The sequence below is a fragment of the Oncorhynchus masou genome, unplaced genomic scaffold, assembly GCF_036934945.1.
Source record: "Oncorhynchus masou masou isolate Uvic2021 unplaced genomic scaffold, UVic_Omas_1.1 unplaced_scaffold_1608, whole genome shotgun sequence".
In the NCBI taxonomy this organism is placed as follows: Eukaryota; Metazoa; Chordata; class Actinopteri; order Salmoniformes; family Salmonidae; genus Oncorhynchus; species Oncorhynchus masou.
Genome location: NW_027006172.1, coordinates 10,003 through 30,000, shown reverse-complemented (window position 1 = coordinate 30,000; position 19,998 = coordinate 10,003). Strand labels below are relative to the sequence as shown.

Genomic DNA, 19,998 nt, shown 5'->3' with positions numbered 1-19,998 from the left:
GAACAAAACAGACTAGAATAGAACAGAACAGAATAGAACACAATAGAACAAAACAGAATAGAATAGAACAGAATAGAACAGAACAGAACAAAACAGACTAGAACAGAACAGAACATAATAGAACAGAACAAAATAGAACAGAACAAAACAGACTAGAACAGAACAGAATAGAACAGAACAAAGGAGAACATAATAGAACACAATAGAATAGAACAGGACAGAATAGAACAGAACAGAATAGAACAGAATAGAACAGAACAAAGGAGAACATAATAGAACACAATAGAATAGAACAGAACAGAATAGAACAGAACAGAATATAACAGCTTCTTTACATAAACACTCATTTCTGAGCACAAGGAGAGTGTATGTGCCTCTGCATGTAGACAGTGGTGTCCCAGGGCCTAATTTAATATGAACTAGCACCCCCAGGGGGATGGTTTAGGAACATTTGGAAGGACTAGATATAGAAAGGAAAGGAAAGGGGGATACCTTGTCAGTTGTACAACTGAATGCATTCAATTAAAATGTGTTTTCCGCATTTAACCCAACCCCTCTGAATCAGAGAGGTGCAGGGGGGGGGGGGGGGTTGCCTGGAACATTGGGTTAACTGCCCTGTTCAGGGGCAGAAAGACAGGCCAAAAGTGTTGTGTCACTGTCCTACTGTTGTTCTGAACAACGACATTGTATCAAGACTTTTTAAATCAGTTGTGTAAACGCTTGGCAGAAACAAAGCCCTAGTAGACCAGAACCAGGTTTGGTGACCACTGAGTTCGAGAGTCCATCTTCTATTTTACTGGACAAGACAGTTAAGAGCAAATTCAAACCCTCCCCGAACCTGGACGACGCTGGGCCAATTGTGCGCCGCCCTATAGGACTCCCAATCACGGACAGTTGTGATACAGCACGGGCTCTAACTCGGGTCTGTAGTAACACCTCTACCACTGCGATGCAGTGTCTTAGAACTCTGCGCCACTCAGGACCCAAATCACCATAAGACAAACACTGAAACAAACCCAAACAACTACAAATTACTCCTACCACTCTGTCTAAAACATAAGTGGACATGTCATTAGAGCCGATGAGCTACAGTACGGTATTGTTGAAAGGAATCAACGCTAAAATCATATTCATGACTATAACCGTGTCAAACGTCTGAACGTCCAGCAGGTGGCAGTGTAAACAAGGCTTTCTGTCTGCAACAAACAACAGAACAGCCCTCTGGTGACATGAGAAACCAACACACACACACACACACACACAACACACACACACTCACACACACACACACAACACACACAACGCACGCACACAACACACGCACACATGCACGTGAACACACACAACACATACACACACGCACACACACAACACACACAACGCACGCACACAACACACGCACACATGCACGTGAACACACACAACACACACACACACAACACACACACACACACACACACCACACAAACACACACACACGCACACACACAAACACACACAAACACTCCACAGTCCTATTAGAGTGGTTAGAGTGTGGAGGAGGCAGGTAGCCTAGTGGTTAGAGTGTAGAGGAGGTAGGTAGCCTAGTGGTTAGAGTGTAGAGGAGGCAGGTAGCCTAGTGGTTAGAGTGTAGAGGAGGCAGGTAGCCTAGTGGTTAGAGTGTAGAGGAGGCAGGTAGCCTAGTGGTTAGAGTGTAGAGGAGGCATGTAGCCTGGTGGTTAGAGTGTGGAGGAGGCAGGTAGCCTAGTGGTTAGAGTGTAGAGGAGGCAGGTAGCCTAGTGGTTAGAGTGTAGAGGAGGCAGGTAGCCTAGTGGTTAGAGTGTAGAGGAGGCAGGTAGCCTAGTGGTTAGAGTGTAGAGGAGGCAGGAAACCTAGTGGTTAGAGTGTAGAGGAGGCAGGTAGCCAAGTGGTTAGAGTGTAGAGGAGGCAGGCAGCCTAGTGGTTAGAGTGTAGAGGAGGCAGGTAGCCAAGTGGTTAGAGTGTAGAGGAGGCAGGTAGCCAAGTGGTTAGAGTGTAGAGGAGGTAGGTAGCCTAGTGGTTAGAGTGTAGAGGTGGCAGGTAGCCTAGTGGTTAGAGCGTTGGGCCAGTAATCAAAAGGTTTCTAAATCAAATCCCTGAGCTGACAAGGTAAAATCTGTTGTTCTGCCCCTGAACAAGGCAGTTAACCCACTGTTCCTAGGTCATCAATGTAAATAAGAATTTGTTCTTAACTGACTTGCCGAGTTAAATAATAATCAAAATGAGCTCATCCAAAGACTCTGAGGAGTTTAGCCACATGACAAGGTGCTCACTAATGAAGACTAACTAGACAAGGTGCTCACTAATGAAGACTAACCAGACAAGGAGACTGTGGTATGTGTGTGTTGGGATGGTGTTCTTCAGCTTGCAAGCTTCCCCCTTTTTCCTCCAAACATAATGATGGTCATTATGGCCAAACAGTTCCATTTTTGTTTCATCAGACCAAAAAGTATGTTCTTTGACCCCATGTGCAGTTGCAAACCGTAGTCTGGCTTTTTTATGGCAGTTTTGGAGCAGTGGCTTCTTCCTTGCTGAGCGGCCTTTCAGGTTATGTCGATATAGGACTGGTTTTCCTGTGGATATAGATACTTTTGTACCTGTTTCCTCCAGCATCTTCACAGGGTCCTTTGCTGTTGTTCTGGGATTGATTTACACTTTTTGCACCAAAGTACGTTCATCTCCAGGAGACAGAACGCGTCTCCTTCCTGAGCGGTATAACGGCTGCGTGTTCCCATGGTGTTTATACTTGCGTACTACCATTTGTACAGATGAACGTGGTACCTTCAGGCGTTTGAAAATTGCTCCCAAGGATGAACCAGAAGTGTGGAGGTCTATCATTGTGGAGTGTGGAGGTCTTGGCTGATTTCCCATGATGTCAAGCAAAGAGGCACTAAGTTTGAAGATAGGCCTTGAAATACAGTGCCTTGCGAAAGTATTCGGCCCCCTTGAACTTTGCGACCTTTTGCCACATTTCAGGCTTCAAACATAAAGTTATAAAACTGTATTTTTTTGTGAAGAATCAACAACAAGTGGGACACAATCATGAAGTGGAACGGCATTTATTGGATATTTCAAACGTTTTTAAGAAATCTAAAACTGAAAAATTGGGCGTGTCTTTGTGTATGTGGAATAGAGTTCCATGACTCTATGTGGTACTCTGGAATAGAGTTCCATGTAGTCATGACTCTATGTGGTACTCTGGAATAGAGTTCCATGTAGTCATAACTCTATGTAGTACTGTGGAATAGAGTTCCATGTAGTCATGGCTCTCTGTAGTACTGTGGAATAGAGTTCCATGTAGTCATGGCTCTATGTGGTAGTGTGGAATAGAGTTCCATGTAGTCATGACTCTATGTGGTACTCTGGAATAGAGTTCCATGTAGTCATGACTCTATGTAGTACTGTGGAATAGAGTTCCATGTAGTCATGGCTCTATGTGGTACTGTGGAATAGAGTTCCATGTAGTCATGACTCTATGTGGTACTGTGGAATAGAGTTCCATGTAGTCATGACTCTATGTGGTACTCTGGAATAGAGTTCCATGTAGTCATGACTCTATGTAGTACTGTGGAATAGAGTTCCATGTAGTCATGACTCTCTGTAGTACTGTGGAATAGAGTTCCATGTAGTCATGGCTCTCTGTAGTACTGTGTGCTTCCAATAGTCTGTTCTGGACTTGGGGACTGTGAAGAGACCTCTGATTGCATGTCTTGTAGGGTATGTATGGGTGTCTGAGCTGTGTGCTCGCTGTTTAATTAAACAGACAGCTCAGTGCTTTCAACATGCCAATACCTCTCACAAATACAAGTAGTGATGAAGTCTATCTCTCCTCCACTTTGAGGAGAGATTTGAATGCATATTATTCATGTTTGCATCTCTGTGTACATCCAAGGGCCAGCCGTGCTGCCCTGTTCTGAGCCACTTGCAATTTTCCCAAGTCCGTCTTTGTGACACTTGACCACACGCCCAAACAGCTGTCCAGGTGCGACAAAACTAGAGCCTGAAGGACCTGCCTTGCTGATAGTGTTGTTAAGAAGGTAGCGCAGCACTTTATTATAGATAGACTTAGCTACTGTTGTTTTTACCATGCCAGTTTACGAATCCAGGGTTAGTCCAAGCAGTTTTGTCACCTCAAGTTGCTCAATTTCCACGTGATTTATTACTATATTTAGTAGATGTTTAGGGTTTAGTGAATGATTAGTCCCCCAAAATATTTAGGACTAACTTATTCCTTGCCACCCATTCTGAAACTAACTGCAGCTCTTTGTTAAGTGTTGCAATCATGTTAGTCGCTGTGGTAGCTGATGTGTATAGTGTTGAATCATCCGCACACATAGACACTCTGGTTTTACTCAAAGCCAGTAGCATGTCATTAGTATAGATTGAAAAAAGTAAGGGGCCTAAACAGCTGCCCTGGGGAATTCCTGATTCTACCTGGATTATGTTGGAGAGGCTTCCATTAAGTAACATCCTCTGTGTTCTGTTAGACAGGTAACTCTTTATCCACATTGTAGCAGGGGGTGTAAAGCCATAACATAGGTTTTCCAGCAGTAGACTATGATCAATAATGTCAAAAGCCGCACTGAAGTCTAATAAGACAGCACCAACAATCATTTTATCATCCATTTCTCTCAGCCAATCATCAGGCATTTGTGTAAGTGCTTTGTTTGTTGAATGTCCTTCCCTATAAGCGTGCTGGAAGTCTGTTGTCAATTTGTTTACTGTAAAATAGCATTGAATCTGGGCAAACACCAGTTTTTCCAAACTGGTAACAGGGTGATTGGTCGGCTGTTTGAGCCAGTAAAAGGGGCTTTACTATTATTAGGTAACATTATTGTGTTCCCTCCAGGCCTGAGGGAACACACACTTTCTAGTAGGTTTAAATTGATGATATGGCAAAAATGAATGGCAATATCGTCCTCAGTTTGCTTTATGTCTAAGGTAATGTACTGAATGCCTCTGTACAAGCGTGTGTCTGTGCAGAAGTGTTTGCGTATACTGTGGATAGATGCAGGTGTATATTGACTGGTAATACAGGCCTAAAATGACCTGTATCAAAACAAGGGTGTCTGATGGTGTCATTTCCTCTTTGTTTTCGAACCTGGAGTTTCATGGAGTTTGAAAATATATCAGCTTGAAATGTGTCAGATTATATGTCTGATTCTGATACATAGTGTCACTGTTCTACACAATGAATCCAGGTGCATGGATACATTCTGGCACATGTGACACATTGTGTCCGACAGTTTACAGAAGTGTCAGTATTCCCTCTAAGTAACGTCAACGGCTATTGGTAAGATGGGGGCAGAGGCTCTGTCGGCGGGAAGATCCAATGAAATTAAAATAACATTTCCAACGGGTCAAGATCGATGCTGATATTTTTCTGGCGCAGTCTATAAAAAAAATGTCAAGCCTCTTCACAAGCTATGACTTCATTTAAACAAGAAGATTTTAATGGCCCCAACAAAGTCAACGAAGGAATTCAATAAAGAGCTGAGGTAAGAGAACAATTCATACACTTGGTCCAATGTATGAACATCTAATGTTTGTTGTAAATTTAAATTCTTTGCTATCCAGCTGAATGAAGAAACAAAGCTAGTTAGCCCGCTTAGCTACCAATTTAGTTAGCTAACTAGCAGGGATGAATACAGATATTTAGCTAGTTTGACTGTAGCAGGGGTTTAGGGTTGTTGTTAGCTAGCTAGTTAATAGCTGGCTAGTGTTTATCTGGCAGCTCCATTTATTGAGGAAGCTAGCTGGCTGGCTGACAAGTAAGCTAGTAGCTAACAACTTTAGCTAGCTCCTCACCACAGATAGGTTTAATTATTGGTCCTCTCTGCTAGTGATGGCTTGTTCTCTGTTGTCTAACTAGCTAACTAGCTGGCTAACTTTCGTCAGGCAACTGTATCATAGGCTTGCCTACTCCTGGCTAGCTATGCCGAAGCCACTAACATTAACTTTACCAGCAGAGAGGAGCCCTTACTTCTACAGACAACTGTGGTTGCTAGCTAACTAGCTAATTACATTTCTCTACTCCACTAATTTGACACAGGGCTCCTGTCTTTTTAACCAGTGTAACAGTGTTCACCAAAATGTATTTTAGACAAACTATACTAAAAAATGAAACTAGCAAACTATTGAATTATTGTTTCTCTTCACGTTTAGTTCATTGCCTCCTGTTGATCTTGATTAACATGTGTGTTTAGTGACATATTTCACCTCCCCCCCCACCCACCCACTGACTTTAGCCATTTTATTGTTGCATTTTCTCCTCAGACCGTTTTATGTTGCTGGAGAGAATTTGAAAGAGTCCCTCATGTCAACGACAACTAGTGCTATGTTTTATGCTTGTCATTACCCACAGAGTAAAACTGATTGAATAAACTAGATCATCACGTGCTTGCTGTCCTGTTGTTGCCTTCAGAGGGAGGTATTGGGCAGTTACACCGGCAAAATGGACACACACAAATTGGAGGAAACAGTGGGTTCAGTTACATTATAATGTTTTGTCTCTCATTCCTTGACTGTCTCCTCGTGTCTCCTCGTGTCTCCTCGTGTCTTATGTCCCCTTTATTTTGCTCAGTTACGTAAGTTAAGTTACTCAACTGATAGAATTGACTAAGCACAAGGGGTTGGGTATGTTTTGCTTTACATGAACTTGTAATGTGTACTTTTTTTGTTTAAAAAAAGGTCAGATTTAGATAAATGGCAGTTACACAGTGTTATAAATGTGTTTTCATCAGGTGTACGATGTGTCAACGCATCATGAGAGGATATTTGATTTGCTTTTATCCGTCTGCTGGTTTTGAAGTGAAGGATCATGGGAGTGTTTCCTATCTCTATCAAGAAGTCTTTGCATTCTCTGCCATATTGCTTTATTCCCTATGCACACTTACTCTGCAGCAGGAACTAGTTAGGGAACTAGTTAGGGAACTAGTTAGGAGGGGAACTAGCTAGGAGAGAGAACAGACACAGAGAGCATGGGCTCTTAAGTTCTTCTGCAAAAAGATAGAATTTAGAGTTGGATAAATGTAGATAAACTTGTATTTTTTTCCGCAAGGACTTATACAGGATACTACCCTCCATATCAGACCCTTCATTCCAAATCAACATTCTCTACAGCTTCAAATCAAACCCTTCATTCCATATCAACATTCTCTACAGCTTCAAATCAAACCCTTCATTCCAAATCAATATTCTCTACAGCTTCATTTCAAACGCTTCATTCCAAATCACCATTCTCTACAGCTTCAAATCAAACCCTTCATTCCAAATCAACATTCTCTACAGCTTCAAATCAAACCCTTCATTCCAAATCAACATTCTCTACAGCTTCAAATCAAACCCTTCATTCCAAATCAATATTCTCTACAGCTTCATTTCAAACGCTTCATTCCAAATCAACATTCTCTACAGCTTCAAATCAAACCCTTCATTCCAAATCAACATTCTCTACAGCTTCAAATCAAACCCTTCATTCCAAATCAACATTCTCTACAGCTTCAAATCAAACCCTTCATTCCAAATCATCATTCTCTACAGCTTCAAATCAAACCCTTCATTCCAAATCAACATTCTCTACAGCTTCAAATCAAACCCCTCATTCCAAATCAACATTCTCTACAGCTTCAAATCAAACCCCTCATTCCAAATCAACATTCTCTACAGCTTAATTTCAAACCCCTCATTCCAAATCAACATTCTCTACAGCTTCAAATCAAACCCTTCATTCCAAATCAATATTCTCTACAGCTTCATTTCAAACGCTTCATTCCAAATCAACATTCTCTACAGCTTCAAATCAACATTCTCTACAGCTTCAAATCAAACCCTTCATTCCAAATCAACATTCTCTACAGCTTCATTTCAAACGCTTCATTCCAAATCAACATTCTCTACAGCTTCAAATCAAACCCTTCATTCCAAATCAACATTCTCTACAGCTTCATTTCAAACCCTTCATTCCAAATCACCATTCTCTACAGCTTCAAATCAAACCCTTCATTCCAAATCAACATTCTCTACAGCTTCAAATCAAACCCTTCATTCCAAATCAACATTCTCTACAGCTTCAAATCAAACCCTTCATTCCAAATCACCATTCTCTCCATTCTCACCATTGTTTTATTCTCTATCCACACTTACACTGCAGCAATAATATCGTAAGCTAAAGACTAAACCAAGGTTCTCCAAGCTCTGGTCCTGGAGTGCTACTGTGTGCATGTTTTTGCTCCAACCCATCACTAACACGCATCAAAACAATGATGGTCTTACTAAGGCTGCCGACCAGAAGCTGAGAAACACAACAGTATGTCTGAAGATCAACCTGGAAGACTCCATATCTTGTCGTTGCGTAAGGATTAAAACTTAACTTTTGTTTGACTGCTTGAGTTAGACTAGAGTTTATGTATCTCCCATTTAAAAGTTAACACTATATTACTCATTTCTAGAGCTTTCAACTGTCACGCCCTGGCCATAGTTTACTTTGTATGTTTCTATGTTTTGGTTGGTCAGGGTGTGATCTGAGTGGGCATTCTATGTTGGATGTCTTGTTTGTCTATTTCTGTGTTAGAACCATATTTAGGTAGCCTGGGTTTCACTGTGTGTTTGTGAGTGATTGTTCCTGTCTCTGTGTTTTGCACCAGATAGGGCTGTTTAGGTTTTCGCACGTTTGTTATTTTGTTAGTTTATCGTGTATAGTTTCTTTATTATAATAAAATGAATAACAACCACGCTGCATTTTGGTCTGCTCCTCCTTCTACAGATGAAAGCCGTGACAGAATCACCTACCACAACAGGACCAAGCGGCGTGGTAACAGGCAAAAGCAACAGCAGGAGCAACAAAAGAAGGAATGGACATGGGAGGACGAATTAGACGGAGAAGGACCCTGGGCTCAGCCTGGAGAATATCGCCGCCCCAAAGAAGTACTGGAGGTGGCGAAAGCGGAGAGGTGCCAGTGTGAGGAGGCAGCACGGCGAAGCAGATGGAAGCCCGAGAGTCAGCCCCAAAAATGTATTGGGGGGGGGGGGGGCTCAGGGAGGGTGTGGCAGAGTCAGGAGTCAGACCTGAGCCCACTCTCCCTGTTTATCGTGAGGAGCCAAGGAGGAGACCAGAACCAGAGCCGGTGTTGGAGGTGAGCGAAACAGAGACTGTTAATGGGGAAATTGGAGGAGAGAGTAATGAGGGAGTTGCTATGTTGGTGCTTTAAGAATGGAATTCACCCGACGGAGCGTGTCGGGGATTTGATGGCACCTGGGTCAGCGCTCCATACTCGTCCTGAGGTGCGTGTTAGTCGGCTGGTGAAGTTGGTGCCAGCCTCACGCACCAGGCCTCCTGTGCACCTCCCTAGTCTTGCATGTCCTGTGCCAGCACTGCTCTCAAGATCTCCAGTACGCCTTCACGGTCTAGCCCATCCTGTGCCACCTCCACACACCAGCCCTCCGATGGCAGCTCCCCGCACCAGGCTTCCTGTGCGTGTCCTCGGCCCAGTACCACCAGTGCCAGCACCACGCATCAGGCCTACATTTACATTTACATTTAAGTCATTTAGCAGACGCTCTTATCCAGAGCGACTTACAAATTGGTGAATTCACCTTCTGACATCCAGTGGAACAGCCACTTTACAATAGTGCATCTAAATCATTAAGGGGGGGGGGGTGGTGAGAAGGATTACTTATCCTATCCTAGGCCTCTCCTGCGCTGCCGGAGTCTCCCGCCTGTTCAGCGCAGCCAGAGCTTCCAGATCCGCCAGTCAGCCAGACTCTTCCAGATCTGCCAGTCATCCAGACTCTTCCAGATCTGCCAGTCAGCCAGACTCTTCCAGATCTGCCAGTCAGCCAGACTCTTCCAGATCTGCCAGTCAACCAGACTCTTCCAGATCTGCCAGTCAACCAGACTCTTCCAGATCTGCCAGTCAACCAGACTCTTCCAGATCCGCCAGTCAGCCAGGATCTGCCGGAACCGTCAGTCTGCCAGACTCTTCCAGATCCGCCAGTCAGCCAGATTCTTCCAGATCCGCCAGTCAGCCAGGATCTGCCAGAGCCTTCCTCCTCTCCTGTGCTGCCGGAGTCTCCCGCCTGTCCGGCGTGCTGCCGGGGTCTCCCGCCTGTCCGGCGCTGTTGCCGGAGTCTCCCACCTGTCCGGCGCTGCTGCCGGAGTCTGAAGAGCCCCTCTGTCCCGAGCTGCCCCTCTGTCCCGAGCTGCCCCTCTGTCCCGAGCTGCCCCTCTGTCCCGTGTTGTTAAGTAGGGTTGCCGTGGCCGGGAGGTCACGGAAGGGGACAAGGTGGGGGAAGACTGCGGTGAAGTGGGGGCCATGTCCAGCACCAGAGCCGCCACCGCGGACAGATGCCCACCCAGACCCTCCCCGATAGGTTCAGGTTTTGCGGCCGTAGTCCGCACCTTGGGGGGTACAGTCACGCCCTGGCCATAGTTTACTTTGTATGTTTCTATGTTTTGTTTGGTCAGGGTGTGATCTGAGTGGTCATTCTATGTTGGATGTCTTGTTTGTCTATTTCTGTGTTTGGCCTGATATGGTTCTCAATCAGGGGCAGGTGTTAGTCATTGTCTCTGATTGGGAACCATATTTAGGTAGCCTGGGTTTCACTGTGTGTTTGTGGGTGATTGTTCCTGTCTCTGTGTTCTGCACCAGATAGGGCTGTTTAGGTTTTCGCACGTTTGTTATTTTGTTAGTTTATCGTGTATAGTTTCTTTATTATAATAATTGAATAACAACCACGCTGCATTTTGGTCCGCTCCTCCTTCTACAGACGAAAGCCGTGACATCAACAAAGAAATTAGGTATTTACATTTTTATTTAAATTAAGGTTTTTAAATTTAATTTAGGCTAAACTTTTTTTCCTTCTTTATTTGGAACGTTGGAGGTTATAGACTGTGTTTTGTGAAACAGGTTTGTGTAGTTTTTGCTATTGTAAATAAATGCAATATTAGTCAACATAATAAAATTGTTGGCTTTAAATGTATATTTGTAGGGTCAACGGCATCAAGTACAGCAGACCTACGACTTAAATGTTAATAATTTGATTGACAGACATGACGTATGAACCTGTTTAAAAGAGCACATTGTGAATCCACAAGTTCTGACAGTATATGATGCTGCTCAACATGCAGTTGATGCTCTTTTTTTCTAGTTCTGTTTTTTTTTAAGTTGAATTAATAAAACTGAAGGTTCTACTGTTACAATTGGTAATAAGAGTGTGGAACAAAAGTTGTTTTCATGGTGACGGCGATGAGCGTAAATTATAGTGTATGAGACAATGATTGAATACGGGATCAAAGGCTTACTTCGAGATGTTGGGATGTCAACAAAAACAAATATGAAACGGTGAGTAACGCACTGTATCAAGTTGGGTGGGAGCGTTTGGACACAGCATATATCGCAGATGTGTCTGACTGGATTCATTGGGTCTGAAACAAAGTGGTGTAGTGTAGTGTGGTGTGGTGTGGTGTAGTGTAGTGTGGTGTGGTGTGGTGTTAGTGTGGTGTGGTGTGGTGTGGTGTGGTGTTAGTGTGGTGTGGTGTGGTGTAGTGTTAGTGTGGTGTTAGTGTAGTGTAGTGTGGTGTGGTGTGGTGTTAGTGTGGTGTGGTGTGGTGTGGTGTAGTGTAGTGTGGTGTGGTGTGGTGTTAGTGTGGTGTGGTGTGGTGTAGTGTAGTGTGGTGTGGTGTAGTGTAGTGTGGTGTGGTGTGGTGTGGTGTAGTGTGGTGTAGTGTTAGTGTAGTGTTAGTGTAGTGTTAGTGTAGTGTTAGTGTAGTGTTAGTGTAGTGTGGTGTGGTGTAGTGTAGTGTGGTGTAGTGTAGTGTGGTGTGGTGTGGTGTAGTGTGGTGTAGTGTAGTGTAGTGTGGTGTAGTGTAGTGTGGTGTGGTGTGGTGTAGTGTAGTGTTAGTGTAGTGTGGTGTAGTGTGGTGTAGTGTAGTGTTAGTGTAGTGTGGTTTAGTGTGGTGTGGTGTAGTGTAGTGTAGTGTAGTGTGGTGTGGTGTAGTGTAGTGTAGTGTTAGTGTAGTGTAGTGTGGTGTGGTGTAGTGTAGTGTGGTGTAGTGTAGTGTAGTGTAGTGTAGTGTTAGTGTAGTGTAGTGTTAGTGTGGTGTAGTGTAGTGTAGTGTAGTGTGGTGTGGTGTAGTGTAGTGTAGTGTTAGTGTAGTGTAGTGTGGTGTGGTGTGGTGTAGTGTAGTGTGGTGTAGTGTAGTGTAGTGTGGTGTGGTGTAGTGTAGTGTAGTGTAGTGTGGTGTGGTGTAGTGTAGTGTGGTGTAGTGTAGTGTAGTGTGGTGTAGTGTAGTGTAGTTTAGTGTAGTGTAGTGTGGTGTGGTGTAGTGTGGTGTGGTGTAGTGTAGTGTAGTGTAGTGTGGTGTGGTGTAGTGTAGTGTAGTGTTAGTGTAGTGTAGTGTGGTGTAGTGTAGTGTAGTGTGGTGTGGTGTAGTGTAGTGTGGTGTGGTGTGGTGTAGTGTAGTGTGGTGTGGTGTGGTGTAGTGTAGTGTGGTGTGGTGTGGTGTTAGTGTGGTGTGGTGTGGTGTAGTGTAGTGTGGTGTGGTGTAGTGTAGTGTGGTGTGGTGTGGTGTAGTGTGGTGTAGTGTTAGTGTAGTGTTAGTGTAGTGTTAGTGTAGTGTTAGTGTAGTGTTAGTGTAGTGTTAGTGTAGTGTGGTGTGGTGTAGTGTAGTGTGGTGTAGTGTAGTGTGGTGTGGTGTGGTGTAGTGTGGTGTAGTGTAGTGTAGTGTGGTGTAGTGTAGTGTGGTGTGGTGTGGTGTAGTGTAGTGTTAGTGTAGTGTGGTGTAGTGTGGTGTAGTGTAGTGTTAGTGTAGTGTGGTTTAGTGTGGTGTGGTGTAGTGTAGTGTAGTGTAGTGTGGTGTAGTGTAGTGTAGTGTTAGTGTAGTGTAGTGTGGTGTGGTGTAGTGTAGTGTGGTGTAGTGTAGTGTTAGTGTAGTGTGGTGTAGTGTGGTGTGGTGTAGTGTAGTGTGGTGTGGTGTAGTGTAGTGTGGTGTGGTGTAGTGTAGTGTTAGTGTAGTGTGGTGTAGTGTAGTGTTGGTGTAGTGTGGTGTGGTGTGGTGTAGTGTAGTGTAGTGTAGTGTAGTGTTAGTGTAGTGTTAGTGTAGTGTGGTGTAGTGTAAGTGTAGTGTGGTGTAGTGTGGTGTGGTGTAGTGTGGTGTGGTGTGGTGTAGTGTTAGTGTGGTGTGGTGTGGTGTAGTGTAGTGTAGTGTAGTGTAGTGTGGTGTAGTGTTAGTGTTAGTGTAGTGTTAGTGTAGTGTTAGTGTAGTGTTGGTGTAGTGTAGGTGTAGTGTTGGTGTGGTGTAGTGTAGTGTAGTGTTAGTGTAGTGTGGTGTAGTGTGGTGTGGTGTGGTGTAGTGTGGTGTGGTGTAGTGTGGTGTAGTGTGGTGTAGTGTAGTGTTAGTGTGGTGTGGTGTAGTGTGGTGTGGTGTAGTGTTAGTGTAGTGTGGTGTGGTGTAGTGTGGTGTGGTGTGGTGTAGTGTTAGTGTGGTGTGGTGTGGTGTGGTGTGGTGTAGTGTAGTGTAGTGTAGTGTAGTGTGGTGTAGTGTGGTGTGGTGTGGTGTGGTGTGGTGTAGTGTTAGTGTAGTGTGGTGTAGTGTTAGTGTAGTGTGGTGTGGTGTAGTGTTAGTGTTAGTGTAGTGTTAGTGTGGTGTAGTGTAGTGTGGTGTGGTGTGGTGTAGTGTTAGTGTTAGTGTGGTGTAGTGTAGTGTAGTGTGGTGTGGTGTAGTGTAGTGTGGTGTGGTGTATTGTAGTGTGGTGTGGTGTGGTGTTAGTGTAGTGTTAGTGTGGTGTGGTGTGGTGTAGTGTTAGTGTAGTGTTAGTGTGGTGTGGTGTGGTGTGGTGTAGTGTGGTGTGGTGTGGTGTAGTGTAGTGTGGTGTGGTGTAGTGTAGTGTAGTGTAGTGTAGTGTGGTGTAGTGTGGTGTGGTGTGGTGTGGTGTGGTGTAGTGTTAGTGTAGTGTGGTGTAGTGTTAGTGTAGTGTAGTGTAGTGTGGTGTGGTGTAGTGTTAGTGTTAGTGTAGTGTTAGTGTGGTGTAGTGTAGTGTGGTGTGGTGTGGTGTAGTGTTAGTGTTAGTGTGGTGTAGTGTAGTGTAGTGTGGTGTGGTGTAGTGTAGTGTGGTGTGGTGTATTGTAGTGTGGTGTGGTGTGGTGTTAGTGTAGTGTTAGTGTGGTGTGGTGTGGTGTAGTGTTAGTGTAGTGTTAGTGTGGTGTGGTGTGGTGTAGTGTGGTGTGGTGTGGTGTAGTGTAGTGTGGTGTGGTGTAGTGTAGTGTAGTGTAGTGTAGTGTGGTGTAGTGTTAGTGTTAGTGTGGTGTGGTGTAGTGTAGTGTTAGTGTAGTGTTAGTGTAGTGTAGGTGTAGTGTTGGTGTGGTGTGGTGTGGTGTGGTGTAGTGTTAGTGTAGTGTTAGTGTAGGTGTAGTGTTGGTGTGGTGTGGTGTAGTGTTAGTGTGGTGTAGTGTAGTGTTAGTGTAGTGTAGGTGTAGTGTCAGTGTGGTGTGGTGTAGTGTAGTGTTAGTGTGGTGTAGTGTAGTGTAGTGTTAGTGTGGTGTAGTGTTAGTGTTAGTGTAGTGTAGTGTAGTGTAGTGTAGTGTAGTGTAGTGTAGTGTAGTGTAGTGTACCTGCAGTATACAGCTGGTGATGTCAGAGGCTATCTTGGCATGGGGTGTGTCTTCGTCTTTGCCCTGGGGGGTGAGGTTGTGTTCCAGACAGGACTCCCACAGACTCACTAACGCCCCCCCATGGCGCTCGATGGACCTCGTCTCCCTGATCGCCGTGGTGATGCGCGTGATGCAGATCTCCACCACCGCCTGGTCATTGTCATTGGTCAGGTAGTCCTGCAGCCAGCCAATCAGGGGGGAAATGAGTCCGGAAGGGGCCAATCAGGATCAAGAAACAATGAGAAAAGAGCATGTTTGTTTTTAATATAGTTTCTGCTGCAGTCTGTCTAACACAGATCCAAGTCTCAGGGCTGCAAGAACCTTTGCTCTTAGTTTTCCCTTGACACTCAAAGGAAAAATACACTTAACTTTTTCCATGTTGAGGTGGAAATGTTCAGACATTCAAACTATGACCCCATCTAGACCCCATCTAGACCGTGTCTGAATAAGCTGACCCCATCTAGACCCCATCTAGACCCCATCTAGACCGTGTCTGAATAAGCTGGCCCCATCTAGACCCCAACTAGACCCCATCTAGACCGTGTCTGAATAAGCTGACCCCATCTAGTCCCCATCTAGACCCCATCTAGACCGTGTCTGAATAAGCTGACCCCATCTAGTCCCCATCTAGACCCCATCTAGACCGTGTCTGAATAAGCTGACCCCATCTAGTCCCCATCTAGACCCCATCTAGACCGTGTCTGAATAAGCTGGCCCCATCTAGACCCCATCTAGACCCCATCTAGTCCCCATCTAGACCCCATCTAGACCGTGTCTGAATAAGCTGACCCCATCTAGACCCCAACTAGACCCCATCTAGACCCCATCTAGACCCCATCTAGACCCCATCTAGACCGTGTCTGAATAAGCTGACCCCATCTAGACCCCATCTAGTCCCCATCTAGACCGTGTCTGAATAAGCTGACCCCATCTAGACCCCATCTAGACCCCATCTAGACCCCATCTAGACCGTGTCTGAATAAGCTGACTCCATCTAGACCCCTTCTAGACCCCATCTAGACCCCATCTAGACCCCATCTAGTCCCCATCTAGACCCCATCTAGACCGTGTCTGAATAAGCTGGCCCCATCTAGACCCCATCGAGACCCCATCTAGACCGTGTCTGAATAAGCTGGCCCCATCTAGACCCCATCTAGACCCCATCTAGACCGTGTCTGAATAAGCTGACCCCATCTAGACCCCATCTAGACCCCATCTAGACCCCATCTAGACCCCATCTAGACCGTGTCTGAATAAGCTGGCCCCATCTAGACCCCAACTAGACCCCATCTAGACCGTGTCTGAATAAGCTGACCCCATCTAGTCCCCATCTAGACCCCATCTAGTCCCCATCTAGACCCCATCTAGTCCCCATCTAGACCCCATCTAGTCCCCATCTAGACCCCATCTAGACCGTGTCTGAATAAGCTGGCCCCATCTAGACCCCATCTAGACCCCATCTAGACCCCATCTAGACCGTGTCTGAATAAGCTGGCCCCATCTAGACCCCATCTAGACCCCATCTAGACCCCATCTAGACCGTGTCTGAATAAGCTGGCCCCATCTAGACCCCAACTAGACCCCATCTAGACCGTGTCTGAATAAGCTGGCCCCATCTAGTCCCCATCTAGACCCCATCTAGACCGTGTCTGAATAAGCTGGCCCCATCTAGACCCCATCTAGACCCCATCTAGACCGTGTCTGAATAAGCTGGCCCCATCTAGACCCCAACTAGACCCCATCTAGACCGTGTCTGAATAAGCTGACCCCATCTAGACCCCATCTAGACCACATCTAGACCCCATCTAGTCCCCATCTAGTCCCCATCTAGACCCCATCTAGACCGTGTCTGAATAAGCTGGCCCCATCTAGACCCCATGAGCTGTTGGGTTACATTCAGCTGCAGACTCGTTCATTCTTTAGTTAAATGATGACTGAGATACTGACTGTGTTGGATGGGAAATGAGGACATGTGGGCTCTGGAGGGATAGGCATCATATCAGATCTGTTTTCAGTGAACAGTCCCAAGAGACACACCTGCCATAAGCAGTGTGTGCGTGTGTGTGTGTGTGTGTGTTTGCCTATGCATGGCTGTGCATGTTTGTGTGCATGCATGCATAGGCAACTTACAAGAGAGCAATAGATACCTTTGACCTCCTCTAGTACATCAAAGACACCGTCATGTATTTGTGTGTGAATGGATGGGTATGTAAGGGGTACTCACAGGAGAGCAGGAGATAGCCTTGATTTCCTCCAGGGCCTGTGAGAGACAGTCCTCTATCTCAGAGTCTTCCAGGGAGAAGAGGTCTCCAGCCCGCGACAGGTCCCTCTGGCCGAGAACCAGGCCAAACAGCTGGTGCATGATGTCTCTGCTTCACTCGGGCCTGCTTCGGGCCCACCTCAGCCTGGTCTGGTCCACGTCAGGCCTGCTTAGGCCTCACTCTGGGCCAACCTGGGGCCAGAAGTTGCTATGGAGACAGGGCATGGTCCCTGAAGGTGGCGGGGTGATGACCTCATACACATTAGACCCCTGAGAAAGAAAGACAAAAATGGAGACAAATTTGACCCCAATAACTACTGTGGGATATGCGTCAACAGTAACCTTGGGAAAATCCTCTGCATTATCATTAACAGCAGACTCGTACATTTCCTCAATGAAAACAATGTACTGAGCAAATGTCAAATTGGCTTTTTACCAAATTACAGTACGACAGACCACATATTCCCCCTGGTTTGAACAAACACATCAAAACAAAGGCAAAGTCTTCTCATGCTTTGTTGATTTCAAAAAAGCTTTTGACACAATTTGGCATGAGGGTCTGCTATACAAACTGAATTTGGCATGAAGGTCTGCTATACAAACTGAATTTGGCATGAGGGTCTGCTATACAAACTGAATTTGGCATGAGGGTCTGCTATACAAACTGAATTTGGCATGAGGGTCTGCTATACAAACTGAATTTGGCATGAGGTTCTGCTATACAAACTGAATTTGGCATGAGGGTCTGCTATACAAACTGAATTTGGCATGAGGGTCTGCTATACAAACTGAATTTGGCATGAGGTTCTGCTATACAGACTGAATTTGGCATGAGGGTCTGCTATACAAACTGAATTTGGCATGAGGGTCTGCTATACAAACTGAATTTGGCATGAGGTTCTGCTATACAAACTGATGGAAAGTGGAGTTGGTTGAAAAACATACGACTTTATAAAATCAAACAAACAACAAGTGTGTAGTTGGCAAAACACACACACACCTCACCCTACTAGAATCTGAAGACAAATGTCTACTGTTGGCTGATGATCTGGTGCTTCTGTCACCAACCAAGGAGGGCCTACAGCAGCACCAAGATCTCCTGCACAGATTCTGCCAGACCTGGGCCCTGACAGACCTGGGCCCTGACAGACCTGGGCCCTAACAGACCTGGGCCCTGACAGACCTGGTCCCTGACAGACCTGGGCCCTAACAGACCTGGGCCCTAACAGACCTGGGCCCTGACAGACCTGGGCCCTAACAGACCTGGGCCCTGACAGACCTGGGCCCTGACAGACCTGGGCCCTAACAGACCTGGGCCCTGACAGACCTGGTCCCTGACAGTAAATCTCAGTAAGACAAAAATAATGCTGTTCCAAAAAATGTCCACTTGCCAGGACCACAAATACAAATTCCAACTAGACACTGTTGCCCTAGAGCAGACAAAAAACTATACATACCTTGGCCTAAACATCAACGCCACAGGTAACTTCCACAAAGCTGTGAACGAGCTGAGAGACAAGGCAAGAAGGGCATTCTATGCCATCAAAGGGAACATAAAATTTGACATACCATTAGGATCTGGCTAGGATCTGGCTAGAAATATTTGTATAACCCAATGCCCTTTATGGTTGTGAGGTCTGGGGTCCGCTCAACAACCAAGAATTCACAAAATGGGACAAACACCAAATTGAGACTCTGCACGCAGAATTCTGCAAAAATATCCTCTGTGTCCAACGTAAAACACCAAATAATGCATTCAGAGCAGAATTAGGCCGAAACCCACTAATGATCAAAATCCAGAAAAGAGCCGTTACATTCTACAACCACCTAAAAGGAAGCGATTCCCAAACCTTCCATAACAAAGCCATCACCTACAGAGAGATGAACCTGAAGAAGAGTCCCCTAAGTAAGCTGGTCCTGGGGCTCTGTTCACAAACACAAACAGACCCCACAGAGCACCAGGACAGCAGCACAATTAGACCCAAATAAATCATGAGAAAACAAAAAGATAATTACTTGACACATTGGAAAGAATTCACAAAAAAACAGAGCAAACTAGAATGCTATTTGGCCCTAAAACAGAGAGTACACAGCGGCAGAATACCTGGCCCTAAAACAGAGAGTACACAGCGGCAGAATACCTGACCACTGTGACTGACCCAAAATTAAGGAAAGCTTTGACTATGTACAGACTATACACAGATCCACAAAGAATGTGAAAAACATACTTTCGATAAACTCCCATATCTACTGGGGGAAATACCAGTGTGCCATCACAGCAGCAAGATGTGTGACCTGTTGCCACAAGAAAAGGACGACCAGTGAAGAACAAACAACATTGTAAATACAACCCATATTAATTTTCCCTTTTGTACTTTAACTATTTTCACAAAATATGACATTTGAAATGTTTTTATTATTTTGGATCTTTTGTGAGTGGAACGTTTCCTGCTAATTTCATAATGTTTATAATTTGTTTTATCTATTTTACTTGCTTTGGAAATGTAAACATACAGTATGTTTCAGAGAGAGAGAGAGAGAGAGAGAGAGAGAGAGAGAGAGAGAGAGAGAGAGAGAGAGAGAGAGAGAGAGAGAGAGAGAGAGAGAGAGAGAGAGAGAGAGAGAGAGAGAGAGAGAGAGAGAGAGAGAGAGAGAGAGAGAGAGAGAGAGAGAGAGAGAGAGAGAGAGAGAGAGAGAGAGAGAGAGAGAGAGAGAGAGAGAGAGAGAGAGAGAGAGAGAGAGAGAGAGAGAGAGAGAGAGAGAGAGAGAGAGAGACTACTGTTTAAATACACTCTAGTTATCCTCTTCTCACATCTCTGCTCTGTAGTTCTACAGGTGTAGTTAATGAAGTTACACTCACCACAAATTAACTTCCCACCACACTAATATGTGACACATTAAAGGGCACTCCACTCACAGCTGTATACTGCTGGACAAACACCACCACATATCAGCACAGCAGAGGAGACGGCTGCATGAATGAATGTGCGGGAGGCTCCCAGGACCTGTGAGATTCCTCATTTAAAACATGAACCATTTACCCCCCTCACCTGGGCTCCTCCGGGCCTCTC

General features: G+C 45.2%; 1 protein-coding gene across 1 annotated transcript in view; it reads right to left on the bottom strand.

Moving 5' to 3' along the window:
• LOC135531502 (ventricular zone-expressed PH domain-containing protein-like) overlaps window positions 1-17,193 on the bottom strand; it is a 113,529-nt gene extending 96,336 nt beyond the window's left edge. The window contains exons 1-2 of the mRNA XM_064959531.1: window positions 16,892-17,193; window positions 14,629-14,844 (exon numbers count right to left, since the gene is read on the bottom strand). Of these exons, the coding sequence (XP_064815603.1) occupies window positions 14,629-14,844; window positions 16,892-17,029 (354 nt within the window). The 5' untranslated portion in view covers window positions 17,030-17,193. The remainder of the gene's footprint in view (window positions 1-14,628; window positions 14,845-16,891) is intronic.
• Between the last annotated feature and the right edge of the window lie 2,805 nt (window positions 17,194-19,998).